A 14,641-nucleotide genomic window follows, 5' to 3' on the forward strand; every position below is an offset into this window, starting at 1 on the left:
CTGCGTGTCATGAGCGGTTTTTTTCATGGTTTCCTAAAATAAAGATAGTATGGAAATATAAATTGCCTTTGTAGCAATTGGCTTAACCGTTTGTCATTCATCGGGATTAGCCAGTCGGTGGTTAAAGCGCACATCAATCAATCTCATACCGTCTCTTCCTTTATTTAAACACGCCTGGACGTGGGCTGCTGAGGATGTTATAGGCTAAGACTGGGATTTCAGGGTGTGCACAAATGAAGAAAAACGGGTGATCTGAATTAATTGTAGTAGCCTACGAGAACACTCACACCGAGTAAACCGACGATGCCTAACACCCAGTGTGCTCAACAGATTGTGTTTTAAGGTATGGCTTCAGTGGTTTCTGCTATGGGTTTTAAAAAATAATAAAATAAAATAAAATAAAATAATAATAATAATAAATCAGAGGAAAACCACGCCACTATTCAGTGTATAGTCATTTATTGAGAAAATGAGAGCAATTTAGAAAGATGTAATTTGGCACATCCTATAGAAAAAGTGCATGTACATCATTTTGTTCGATCAAGCCCAAGACAGGCTTAAAATACAAATAATCCCCCATTCAAAAACTGTAAGAATTGTAAGGGTATAAGAGCAAGGGACTCTGTGGACTGCATAATACACTGAAGGAACATACTGTTGACAATTAAATGAGCTTCTAATTGATTAAAAAAAAAAAAAAAAAAAAAAAAACAGCTATGAAGTAATAATGATTAAAAAAAAAAAAAAAAAAAGGAAAAAAAAAAAAAAGAAAAAAAGAAATCCTAACCATAAAACAAAACTGGTCTTTCAACAACCAGGGTTGCAGTGTGTACAGATAAGCTGAACCTTATGTCAGCTACTTTTTTTTTTTTTGTTTTGTTTTGTTTTGTTTTTTTTGTTAACAGACTTGCAAAATGCTTCACCAAAGAGGGAATGAATCTCTGTAAATTGCACATTTATCTCCTCAGGATATTTTTCACAGTGTGTGAAAACTAAGACATAACAAAATGACATGGCCATCTAGCAAAGAATCTAGATGTGAATCATGTTACACCCAACAGCTTTGTGACAGGACTATTCGGCTGAAGGCTTTCTTGAGAAAACTCACTGGATTTGAAATGTGCAAAGAGGGAGTTCTAATTTCAGAAGATGGCAATCACGATTTCAAAATTACTTTGTACCATTTTTGATTTTAGCAAAAAGACCCTTCCATTATAGCTACGTTTTCACAATAGTTGTGAAATGTAAATTATGAACCATAATGCCTATTACAAAGCTCTGTTTGTGCAGAGAAGGGTCCTATCTGTATTTCCCCTTCAAGTTTCAAATTAAGAACTTGTTAAAAGAAATGCACCCAAACACTGTTTGCACATTTTTCCTATGACCCTAGGCAGCTCATCCTCAGTCTGCAACACTGCACTCCCTCCCAAAGTTAGAAATTGTAGGAGAGCCAAGGCTAAACTGTGGTGTTCTCAGCAGACTTGCTGCCAGTCTGTTTCCCCTTACACTGTAAATAGAGCAGTTGCTATGAATGTCTCCTGATGACAGATTATTTGCTTCATTGTGTGAATTCTAGTTTTGCCAGAAAGCAGTATCTTGTTGAAAGAAATTGATTGAATGGCACAAAACCACTGGAATGAGCTATGTTCTGTTTTGTGGTGTATTTTCCCTTTAAGATGCAGAACCTGGGGAGCCAAAGAGACCATTAAGTCCAACTGTTGGCAGTAGGAAGTAGGTAGTAAGGAAATACGACCTGACATGCAGACAAAAAAAGAGGCACTCTGTAAGATACTGACTGAAATCTCTGTTCCCAACTGAAACCATGGTGGATAGTCTGTGTAAAAGATCTAATATTCATGCTAACAAGTTATGTTTTTTCCATATGTAAAAACAGACAAACAAAACCAGGTAACGGCCTACCTGGGCAGAGCATTCAAATCAAGATTGCCTTGATTTTGTGAAAAGGGACCACCCTTCTATTTTAAATACGTGAACAAAAAGTGCCTTTTTTGTTTCAAGAACTATAACAATAGTTTGGGTTACACAATTATTCATAACTCCAAAGTGAACAAACTATGAATGTAATATCAAATGGTAAGATATGCCTTGAATGCGTGCGTAATTTGGGGGAAAATATATACATAAATGTTACAAGACAGCTATATTACATATGAATGACAGAAAAGATTCTCAGTATTGTCTTTTCAATGTGGTGTCAGAACTTTGTGACACTCACCAGTTTTTTTTAAATGAAGGTGTGTTTACACACAGTCTCCAAGGGATGCGTGAATCCCAAAATGTTGCCATTACATAAACAGCTTTCGTTCTTTATGAGCAGAAAAGGGGACAGCAATATTTAGTGAGTCATGATGTGAGTAATGCAGCACAGAATGTTGATTGCTCCCAGCTGCTTGTCCCTGCAGGTGCACTGTGTGTCTTTCTGCCTGTCTGTCCACTGTCACCAAAGGTCAGTCAGTCAGCCTAGATGGACCAAGGTCATGACTGTGGTGTATTCGTGCTGCAGACTGTCCGTTTCAGTGTCGCATAGCGTGTAGTCGTCTTTAACGATTCGGTCGCAGCCAATCTCGCCATTGCCGAACAAGCCGAAGAGCGGGATGTTGGGGAAGACTTTGCGGAAGGCATCCGCCTCTACATTGCTCTGGTTGTTATAGTAGTTGTGGCCTCTCCCCACGCAGGCGAACATGAAACCTAATGTGTTCCTCTCTGGAATCTTAGCTGCCTTTAGCCGGCGGATAGTGGCTTCGGCCGCTTTGGGGCTGCTGATGTCCTGCTCTAGGAGCACCGACGCCCCCTGGACCTTGGGGCCGCTCAAGGCCAGGCCGACCACACCGTATGCACCTTGGCCACAGCTATACAGACAGACAGGATGGGGGGGAAGAAGTGTGAGAAGAACAAAGAGTGTGCATTGAATTTGTGTTAAAATCAACTGTGCCAGTGTTCGCGCAAGTTCAATCAACACTTGTTAACATACAGACCAAAAGAACTGAGTAAGACAAAGAATCAAATCAGACAAACAGCACAAGTTAAAGAGACAAAAATCAAACATCAGAAAGAGGCAAGGTTATATTCTACAGTGCTGTTTCAGCTGCTGTATTCCCCCCCAGAGTCAAAAAATTGTTTGAATCACTGTTTTACAGTGACAAACAAATGATATTTCCCCAGCAGCCTTCTCTTCAGCGATAGCCATAGGATGACACCTGGGAAAACATATTTGAATAAGCCTTTAAATATTTGAACTACTTGAAATGCCCTTATCCTGCCAGATATGTAAACAGCCACATAAATGGGCTAAATTACTTGCACTCCTTTTTTTGTTAGACAACTATTTGTCCCAAGCCTGTCCTGAAATTGTTTATTTCTAACCTTGATGGAAGTGCAGGACACAAACTCACCACTGTCTGGGAGGAGAGAAGACACTTTCTACAAGCCCACCAGCGATGAGTGCTTTGCTCTTGGCAAGCGGCTCCAGCACCTGGTTGAGGAAACGTGCTGCCCCAGACTTATATGCCTCATAGACAAACATCAGTACCACACGCAGCTCAGGGTTATCAACTAGTCCTGGAAAGAGGAGGAAGCACAATTAAGAAACAACTGAGACAAGGATACATTTTGGATAGTAGCAAATTTTAGTTTAGACAACTTACTGATGGCATTTGTTATTCAATGAAGGGCTGCAGGGAAATTGTTGCAATACAAGGGCTTGAACTTGAACACTCACCTGCTTCCACCAGAGCAGATGGGGAGATGGTTTTCTTGCAGAAATGAAAGGGCTTGATGTGGACGCCCTCCATGCTGGGGAACATAATGGCGTAACCTGCCTCCCCCTCCTGGTGCTCCTCAGGAGGGCTGGAGTAAGAACCACTGGGAGTCACTGCACAGAGAGGGAGACAAAGCACAGAACATTAAAACTTTATATATAGTCAATGCCACAAGTAATGCACCACTGAGCTAATGTAACATTATTTCCCTATTGTAATCATATGTAATAGCTTTTGCAGACATAAGTGAAGTGTTCAGTATTGCTATGAACAATTTGTGAAAAAGTCTGTGGCAGCTTGTGGCCCAAAGTCCAGAAGGATGGCCAAAAGAAACATCTAACATTTAAAATCACAGCATGAGATCGGGGGGAAAAAACAGTTCATCTGCAATCACCCAAACAGTTAAATTTAGTGAGTTAATGGCTTGCTCTGAGCTCAGTAACATGTCCGCCCTCCTCTAGCATTCACACAGACAACACAGCATGTCCTCATGGACCGAACCAGGTTCCTGGTGTCCTGGACATCCCGGTAGTGACACTAGGCAACTGGACTTTGGTAGGTCATCGATACTCTCTGTGTACCTCAGTTGTTCATTTATGTGGGTCCAAAATCTCTGTGAAACGTATCCCACTGTAAGTCTCATGCCTCATGACTCATTAGATGTGAGCATTATTATTGTCGACTAATGACATATATAATGTCCAATCTAATTATGTTATATTACACTCACCCAGTCTTATAGCCCCTGATGTGCTGTGTTTCTTTTGGCAGTGAATGTGTATGGAGTCACTTGCACGTACAGCAGTGGCTCCTGGCAGTGCAGGCTGAACTGTACAAAGGTTTTCATTTCAGCCACGTGCTACAGCAGCTGATTTCAGCAGTTAGTTCTTCCTCTCTGGTTGAAGGTGTGCTGATCATTCAAATCAGCCTCTGCAGCATTTGGCTGAAATGAAAACCTGCACACTTTTGTGCACACATACAACATTATCAAAACCCACTGATGACTGGAATGACTGCTGTTCAGGGAAAATCCATACACTTTAACACTGCAGCCTACATAGGGATGTGCATCACATGAGTGACAAAAACACCACCAAAAAACACTGATGAGAGGGGAAAATAAATTAATAATATTGTTTTTGAAAAATGTAGCAAAATTCTAAAATAAACAAATAAAATAACTCAATCTTATAGTCTAATATATAACTCACGTGACAGCTGCTTGAAAAGTTGGCCTAATGCAGTTTAAGTATACTAATCTCATGCCAACATACACTACTTCATTAAAATAGATCTCCATGTGAAAATTGTTGCAGCTTAATATAACTCAATATGTTAAGTATTAAAGTATTGCCTAGACATTGCAGCAGATATACTTCAAGTGACAGTCACCAGTCTTTTCCAATCTGCAATAGCTTATCCAAAACCAATCCACATTTTCTCACAATTCTCTACTTTATCTAAATAGCACACATTAATATCTCACCCCCATTCTTCATTTTCTTTTTAATTTTAGGAAATAAAAAGGAACTATATAGAAAGAGCTATGTCCATGTGCATTATAATTCATTTTAAAACTGTGCATCTCCAGTGCCAAGTTGCATAAATGATTTGATGCACTCCAGGCTATATGGTAAACCTATTACAAACAGTCCATTGAATCTCATCCAGTCACAGATTTCATTCAACTGAATTAGATGTGGGCTGGTGACCCTGTGTTGACCCTTATCTGCAATACAACAAAATGAGTGTTATTCCAAACAGCCGAGCCTGCTGTTAAAACTGATAGATGTTAGGAGCCTGATAAGCCATCATCTTCAGGAAGGTGAACATGGCTGATGGAAAGCCACTTCTCCAGAGGGTTGTGATTATATGGAGAAATGGAGAGTGCAGCACCAGGCAGGCTGGGCAATTCATCAGAGCAGGAGCTGGGTAGAAGTCAGCCACCAGCAGAGCTTTCTAACGAGGCAACAGGGGTTGGGATTAATGCATACAGCCGCCCTGCAGCTGAGAAGTGAACAATTCTTCTCCAATAGGTTGAAGAAGCCTGGTTAGCATTCAGAATCTCAAGGGCAGGCTGGCAGCCCATCATCCTGAGGCTGCATATTAGTGACATCAGTCTGGCATGATAGCACACATGTGACAAACGTCCTGAGCCACATGTCTACCATATTTTCTGTGCCTCTGCATGTTTACAGTCAAATCAAAAAACAATGAAAGAAAACCTGATAGATGAATGACAAAAACTGCCAGATAAAAAGTGCACAAACAGAATATACTTAATACACTGTAGTGTCTTAATACTGTCTTAATATACTGTAGCTCAATGGTCAGACTGTAAAAGTTTGTAAACTTTATCTGGCACAGTTTTTCATTACTATGGAGAACGGTCTGGAGTGAATGAATGTATTTTTCATTGGCAATGCCTCTTCTGCTTCGACATTCCTTTTTTGATAAATATGTGTTTACTGAGTTTTTGCAAACCAACACATGTTAAGTGTATGTAGATCCATCAAGACCTAAAAGAAGGTGCAGGGTAATATTTAAAAAAAACCATACAGTATGTATCTCAGGGCACAGGACTGGAGTGCCATCAACAGCAGCTGTCCCAGTAAACAAACTATACTGCCTGCACAAGAGCAGCTTCCCTGCAATATAGGAAGTAAACACAAAAGCATGTATGAATTCCAGTGGCTCAAGTAAAAATGGGAACATCTACATAATTTCAACATTATGTAGTGTCCATATTGAAACTTAACACTACCACATTTTTTTTTTTAAACAAAAACACATTTTTGTGTTTGGAGTTTTTGTTTTCTATAACCTGTAGGCCTGTAAAGCCTTTGAGACAGTAAGTGAAGAATGACTCTAAATAAACTTGAAATTGAGCCATTTATATATTTATACTGTGTGTAAATGCTGTTTTTGCCACTTCGATACTTTTGCTTAGCTAGGCATCTGGACAACAGCTGTGATTGTTGTTGTTTTTTTCTTGCATGAACAAGGAAATGAGAGAAGAAAAGAGAAACTCTTACAGACTATGCCTGGTGTAGCAATGCCCATGATGTCACAGCCTTTGGGGAAGAGCAGGTTCAGTTCCTCAACCGTGTCTGGACTGTGGCGACTTTTTCTCGCTACAGAGAAGTTGGCAAAAAAAAAACAAAAAAAAAAACATGTTGAACAGGAAGTTTCATGGTTTCAATATGTTTTTCATTTTAATTTAAAATTAAGCCCACATTATGGAATGCTGAAAAGTTTGTTGTTTCAGAGAACCATGCACCAGCCCAGCACCATTTAGTTTCCAAGGGAATGGCAAGTCTTTTATTTTCAACTGTTGCACATTCACTGCAGGTGGTTCTTGGTAAGCGTGTCAGATAAATGCTTACACAGTAAAGTCAATGGTATGTGGAACTATTACTTTCAAATTCAAATTTTTATAGTCAGCTGAATTCTATTCCTCGCTGCTATTTGAAGCAAATGGAAATTAGGTGTGAAAACATGACAATTTTTGTGAAAATGCCTCATACGCCATAAACCAACAGCCCCCTGGTGTGTGCATGAGATGTACTTGGAAAAAAAATGGAGGCTGGAAAGCTTTGCTTTTGCTGTCAAACATAACAGCGTAACACGGCTGGGTTGGCTATGGAGGAGAGTTGTCCTGCCAGCGCAAAAAAAAGACTGAGCAATCTCCAGAGTAGGCTAAAACATCTTCATTCCCAAGGTTTATAAACTGTGACTGACTAATTTTGCTCTAATGGCCTTAATGATTGTGGGGACGCTTCTTTTCTTGGCCCGTTTTTTTTTTTTTTTTTTTTTTTTTTTGGATGCCCTTGATTTCCTTACACATCAAAATCTCAAAATCAGTGCGTAATCTGTACATATAGGCCACCAATATATCATATCAATTACTTCTATATTTTACCCTGCTGAGCTATAATGTGGAGGATTTCAAACAATCTGTAAATGTGAAATATTAATAGATCCAAATTACTTTGTACATTCAGGGTATCATTTAGAGTATCATGACAATTATGAGCCTCTGTTAGTTTCAGTGGTGGTTAGCAAAAAGTGAAAGACAAAGCCACTGTGCATGTGAGTGGCAAAGATAGAGCATACAGCCTGCCACACTTCCAATGATATACAGCCTGCCACACTTCCAACGTTAAAAAAGCAGGACGATAACCTGTGACCATAACAGACTTGAAGTAAACTACAGAAAGCACAAAATACAAGCAATGTGATAGATACTAAAACTGGTGTAACATTTGGAATTTATGACTGTTATTCTTCCCCTTTCCCACAAGTTTTTCCATGTTTCAGGGTTATAAACCCACATAAAAGCAGAGCATTAATGTAATGGTATAAAAGGTGTATCTACTTGGACTCAGTAATACAATTAAATACAAGTTATATTTCAAATGTTTAAGCTCCTCATTCATCGTCTAACTAGGAGTTTGAGTCAGGAGCAGATAAACTGGTAGGAAGCATGATGGACTCTGGTTTGGCCACGACCTTCTTGCACTACAATACAGGGCCACCACACTGGGATTTGCACGAGTGTGTGTGTATTATAAGCAACTGGAGAGTCAAACAAAGGTTCTCTCAAATGTACAAACATATGTATGTTTAAACACATTTGCTGACATTATACATTTTCTAATCTAAATAACCCTTGGGGCTTCGCTTTTGTTCTTGTGTAGGCCAGTAAGACTTGATGATTAAGCCAACAGACTTTACATAGTGCTAACAAATTCTATCAACTTATCTCAAAAACTGAAGCACTGGTGTAAGTTTTTGGATACAATGAAAGGACTGCTTCCAAATGACACTCAATAACTGCGGTGAAAGGTGAAAAAAATAAATGTGAAAAAAATAAAAAAAAATATATATATATGTGTACCTATTGAACATGTCAGATGGACACCAGCAGAATAAAGTACAACAGTGCCGAGCAGTATTATTTAATACCAACCTTTATTCTGTCTGTAGCAAAATGCATGTCCATTGAAGGTGTCACTGTCTACCATTGCAAGAACTGTTTTGGGCAGGAGAAACACTTTCTGTAAATAACCACAAACAACAGATGTGTTAAAACCTTCAGGAGCCGCCTCTCTGAACACAGCAACAGAGTCCAGCAGTACAGACAACACTCATTAACAGACACCATATCTCATTAACAAGGTTCAACATGCGTAATTACAGCTGGGCAATATGGCCAAAAAAAAATCTAGATTTTTTAAAAACTTTTCAATATTTACAGTTTTAATCTAGATTTTTCTCATCTGTCACTAACTGCAACTACAAACTGATGGGAATCTTAGCTGGCATGATCATGTTACTGGTGATTCACATATGCATTTCTGGGTATAGTCCAGTCATTTTATGAAAAAACCCAGGACAAATTGCAAGAGAAGCAAACTCAACTGATTTTGTATCCTCAGTTTGTCCTGAGTGAGGGGAAAAAAGTCCCAAGGAATCCCATTGGTGGAAAGGTTTGAAAATCACCTATTTATGACCACATATTACCAAAAAACACCCTTTTTTTTTTTTAAACACACAGGGGAAAGGGGTTCAAAATTTTACTTTCAGCTATCACTATAAAAATTCACGAGTTGATTACACACACAAAGACAAGAAAAAAAAAGTCAATTACAAGTTCTTTGAATTATTATGTTTACACATGCATATCACACATTATCTGATTTGATATGCGCTAATAAGGAATATAAGGAATAAATGCCAGAACAGATATTTAAACAGTGAATTAAAAGGTTACTATATATATATAATAACCTTTTAATTCACTGTTATATAGTAACCTTTTAATTCAAGGTTACTACATATATAGTAACCTTTTAATTCACTGTTTAAATGTCTCTTCTGGCATTAATTCCTTATATTCCTTATTAGCGCATATCAAGGATACAAGGATACAAGGATACAAGGAAGTTTATTTGTCATTATACAACAGGTTGAATAATGAAATTAAAGTGTGGTTCCCTATTGATTGATTAATTGATTGTATAGAAAATAAAATGATTAAACATGGAGGAGTTCAGATGGTGCATTTAGTAGTCTCACAGCCTGAGGGAAGAAGTTGCTCTGTAGTCTGGTGGTACGGCAGCGGATACTTCTGTATCTTTTGCCTGACGGCAGCAGGGTGAACAGGCTGTGGCTGGGGTGGGTGTTGTCTTTTAGGATCTTTTGGCTCTGCGCAGGCACCTCACCTCCCCGATATCACTGATGCTTGGTAGATGGGTGCCAATGATGTTTTGGGCAGTTTTAATCACTCGTTGCAGAGTCTTCCTGTCCTGGGCCGTGCACATCCCATGCCAGTTTGTGATGTTTCCAGTCAGGATGCTTTCAATCGCTCCTTTGTAGAAGCTGACAAGAACTGGGCGTGGGAATTTTGCTTTCTTAAGTTTCCTTAAGAAATACAGCCGTTTCTGGGCTAATGTGTGATATGCATGTGTAAACATAATAATTCAAAGAACTTGTAATTGATTTTTTTCTTGTCTTTGTGTGTGTAACTATCAACTTGTGAATTTTTATAGTGATATCTGAAAGTAAAATTTTGAACCCCTTTCCCCTGTGTGTTAAAAAACTGTGTTTTTTGGTAATATGTGGTCATAAAAAGGTGATTTTCAAACCTTTCCACCAATGGGATTCCTTGGGACTTTTTTCCCCTCACTCAGGACAAACTGAGGATACAAAATCAGTTGAGTTTGCTTCTCTTGCAATTTGTCCTAGGTTGACCCCATTTTGGCCTAAAATGACTGGACTAGTATGCACCCTCTGTGTGTTGATAAATGAATTGTTTGGGCTGTTTGACAAAGTGCTCATCTACTTTTAAACATCATAACATTTACAATTCAGCCATTTTTAAAAATGTAAATCTGAAAGAATCGATTTATCGCCCAGCCCTACGTGTAATGTATTGCGCATTAGAAACTCCGTGTCTGTATGGTCATGAAACCCTAGCATCAGTGCTGAGTTCATGTTTTAACTTCAATTAAACCCTGAGGCTGCTCACCTCCTTTTAGATGCGGATAAGATTCTGCAGTCCTTAGGTTCAGCCATTAACGAATAAACAGCATGCTGGTTATGTGGTCAAATTATTGGAGGGATGAGGTGTTCAACCCACAGCTTTTACGAGTAATCTGTGCTGCAATATCGCTGTCTCTCAAGCAACCAACTATCATTACTATCTATGCATAGTTTAGCTCAGAAAATGCCCATTAAATTCATTATACCTGAGCAATAGATGGGTATTTATGGGTTGCATTGTTATCAAGGTGCTCTACTATATTATGTTTCTTTTTCTTTTACTTTTTTTGAATTATAGGCAGTGGTGTCGTTAGGCCTATTTTAGGGGGGCTGAAGCCCCCCTAAAATTTTCTTAAGCCCCCCCAAATAATTTGGTGGGGTTTTTTATATATATAATTTTTTTTTTTTTTTACAAAAAAGTGCAGACAAAATCAATATAAAGACGCAAGAATATGAATTTAAATAAATAATAATATAACCTGTCATTATTCACTTGAATATGATCATAAATCTGTTGGTTTCCCTTCACTTCACAGTGTAAGGTGGAGAGCGCCGTCAGTGCTTTGTTATCCAGTCCGTTCCACTTGTTCGTATAGACAACGCCCACATTACTGAAAATCCAGTCCATGTTTTCACTGCTACCTTACACCCCGCCGGCATACACAGCATACGTGCTGCACACAGCTGACTGAGAGCAGCGTTAGGACAACATGAAGCAGGGATATACCGTATTTCACCAATTAATCGCCCAGGCATTTAATACGCAAAATCAACCTGGACCCCGGGCGTTTAAAAGAACCAAGCGGCTATTCGCTGCAGGCCTTTATTTATTTTTGCACAGACCTGCACCAGGACATTATTGTGATCACAGTTACCGTCCAACATATTTACAGTCGGGCAATTTAAGATTACGGTACACCCTTTTTTTCTAACGTTAGCTAGCGCTCTGATTTTGACAGAAAACGGAAGTGCCGCACTGTTATTGTGCGGCTAACTGTTTACTGCTGCAAAAATAAGGTGAGTAGCCTTATTTTGGGTAACCTCAATATAATGCAAATAATCGCCCCGGCGGTTATTCGGGTGGGCGTTTAATACGCAAAATGGGTACAGACCCCAGGCGTTTATAAGAACCAGGCGGCTATTTGCGGCCGGGCGATTAATTGGTGAAATACGGTACACGGTACAAAGTTTTTCAAGAAAGTAAGTCGTTATCACTGCTGGTAGTAACAGTTAGTTAGCTACAGCCTCCAGCTAACAGCAGAAAGCTCTATATAATTTATCAACTAGGTGCTCCCCATTTTAATAAATAAAAACCTGGCTTGCATAGTGAATTAAATTGTTGGCATGATGTTGATTTCTGTCACGTGTTTTAGCTCTGAAAAAAGGGAGCGGAGCTCCTTGATGTATCACAAATATCAGTACATAATAATTATATATTAATAATAATACCCAGACGCGGCACATTATGTATCGATAATGTCCCGATGGCAAATAGATTAGTATGTCTGCCTGACATACAGGAGACTGGCGGTTTGATTCCCGGTCAGGACAACAAGGTGTTCCTACTTTATTACCTAATTTTGATTCTTATTATTCTGCCTGTCATTGGCTAGATGAAACACACAGTGACATTGAAGGTTTCCTAATTCTCCATTCTCCATAAAATCTCCATAGTGTTTGACTGATTGATCTTTATTATTACTGTATCACAATACAACGAAATTTTGTTTGGAGAAATCCAGTCCAGATAGCAGCAATAATAAATAAATAAAGTGCCATAAACATAACATTTAATGACAGATCTCTTGTAATGCACTTTGTAACTGCACTAATTGAGAGTGCCCCTTCTTGTTATTTAAGCACTTGTTAATTATTCACACTGGATTTCAGTTAGAAATCCAGTGTGACACATACCACCTATCTCTCATTCTTCCCAAAATGAAATGATAAGTAGTGTCTCACAAGAAATCATAGAGCACATTGTGAAGGAATTGAAACAGGCCAGGATGCACTCTGTCAATGAGTAGGTTAATGTGAAAAATAAGGCATTTTTAAGCCTTGTTCTAACTTTATGGGGAGATACATACACCAACTGATTCAGATTCAGATTTAAACAAGGATTTGTATGGTATACTTTGTCGCCATGGCCTTCCTATGTGCAGTTTGGGCTCATTCTCCATTCATGCTGATAGGCACCTGCACTTACTGATCTGAAATAGATCCCTAAAAGGCGTTATCAATATGGCCATTAAGTGAACAGCCTTGGCCTAAAAGGACTTTGATAGAACTACATGAGTGCTTTCAATTCCAGTGAGCCGCATACTAGGCCTATTGACCCTAATTAAGCATACACCCTTAATTGATTATACAGTGACTTGAATGCATTATGTTTTAAGTCTAAATTTTGATATTATAAGTCTCTTAAAAGTCCCCTGAAGCCACTATTTAAGGGGTTGTTTTTCAAAAATTTCTCATGAATATGAAACATTTCAGTCAAGGTGCACCATATATGACTTATTAAACTTTAGCTTTTATTTAAGAGTCAAGATTAGAAAGTGGAGAGAGCCAAGAGACATATATATGAGCCAAATTAGCCAAATTTAAAGAATAGACTGAACTAAAAAACAAAAAAACAAAACAAAACAAAAAAAAAACTATCTCTTGGTGGCCTAAGACTTTTACACTGTACAGTATCTTTGTTAAATCTGTCCAAAAATGTTGAAAAGCAATTTCTCAGTCTTTGTTTTCTGTCTGTGAAATTTTGTGCTTGCGCGCGTTCACTCACATCCTGTGTATCTCCTGGGGCTAAGCCCCCCCTGTCCTTAAAACCTAGTGACGCCCCTGATTATAGGTATGACACATACAAATTCTACATGCTTATTTCTAATGATATGCTGACTGGACGATGCCACTTTATGAGTCCTTTGGGGGTTTTCAGGCAATTATCCCTCAAATTTCCCTGCTAATTTTATTTTATATCTTTTATAAAGTTTCTTGTGAGTACATAAACAAACCAAATGACTGTTATCGACATCAATTTTAGAAATTTGTCAGTCATCATCCCTCTGTATATTAACATGGCAGAGTTTTACTATTCCGAAAAGCCGCATTTAGTATCAGTATGGAGAGCAGGGCTTTACCTCCACCTCCTCGGCCAGGCTGGTGCAGAGGGCATGGACCTCCGAGTCGGACGGGCCGCAGGCTGACACCCAGGTCAGCTTCTGCTGGGTCCTCAGCACCCTGCGAGCACAGTTCCTCCACAGCCTGCACACACTGAGCAAAGACACAGCCACAGCCACAGCCAAAGCCACACACACACACACACACACACACACACACACACACACACACGACTTCAATTTCACTTTCTACCTTGACTTTGGGCTAGCGGGCATGCCGGCTGGCTAGTAAGTTAACTCTGCTATCAAGCAACACGACCGCCCACTTGTAAGCAGTGACACACTAACTACGACGACTCGAAAAAATAGCCAGTTTAACTAACACATTAGCTGCACAGCTGTCTTGAAAATCTCCACAAAACAAGTCAACTTCAACTCGACAGCCTCTCGCTAACCACCTAGCATAACTGCCGTGTTACTCTGCAGCCACTTCCCGTTACCTGGCGATCCGGAGGAGAGATTTGGTCGGTATAAATGTCAAAATCCTCTCAACCACCTCTGCAACGTTGCTAAGTATGTACTCGGCTTTGCTGTCTTGCGAAGCGCCTGAGAAATCTGGATTTTCCCCCATATTTCCTTCTCAAATCGTGGCTCCCAACCCAACACCGTTGCCCAGCTACGAACTTTCACCTTTGC

The 14,641-nt window shown here is 39.3% G+C and overlaps 1 protein-coding gene across 1 annotated transcript; it reads right to left on the reverse strand.

Moving 5' to 3' along the window:
* Window positions 1-442: 442 nt before the first annotated feature.
* On the reverse strand, window positions 443-14,635 carry fbxo22 (F-box protein 22). Its single transcript, XM_030048510.1, has 7 exons — window positions 14,446-14,635; window positions 13,967-14,099; window positions 8,752-8,839; window positions 6,815-6,913; window positions 3,740-3,892; window positions 3,414-3,579; window positions 443-2,870 (listed from the first exon to the last, which is right to left on the reverse strand). The coding sequence occupies exons 1-7, from the start codon at window positions 14,574-14,576 to the stop codon at window positions 2,477-2,479; spliced, it is 1,164 nt and encodes a 387-aa protein (XP_029904370.1). The 5' UTR covers window positions 14,577-14,635; the 3' UTR covers window positions 443-2,476.
* Window positions 14,636-14,641: the final 6 nt, after the last annotated feature.

This window comes from Myripristis murdjan, chromosome 3 (genome assembly GCF_902150065.1).
Source record: "Myripristis murdjan chromosome 3, fMyrMur1.1, whole genome shotgun sequence".
In the NCBI taxonomy this organism is placed as follows: domain Eukaryota; kingdom Metazoa; phylum Chordata; class Actinopteri; order Holocentriformes; family Holocentridae; genus Myripristis; species Myripristis murdjan.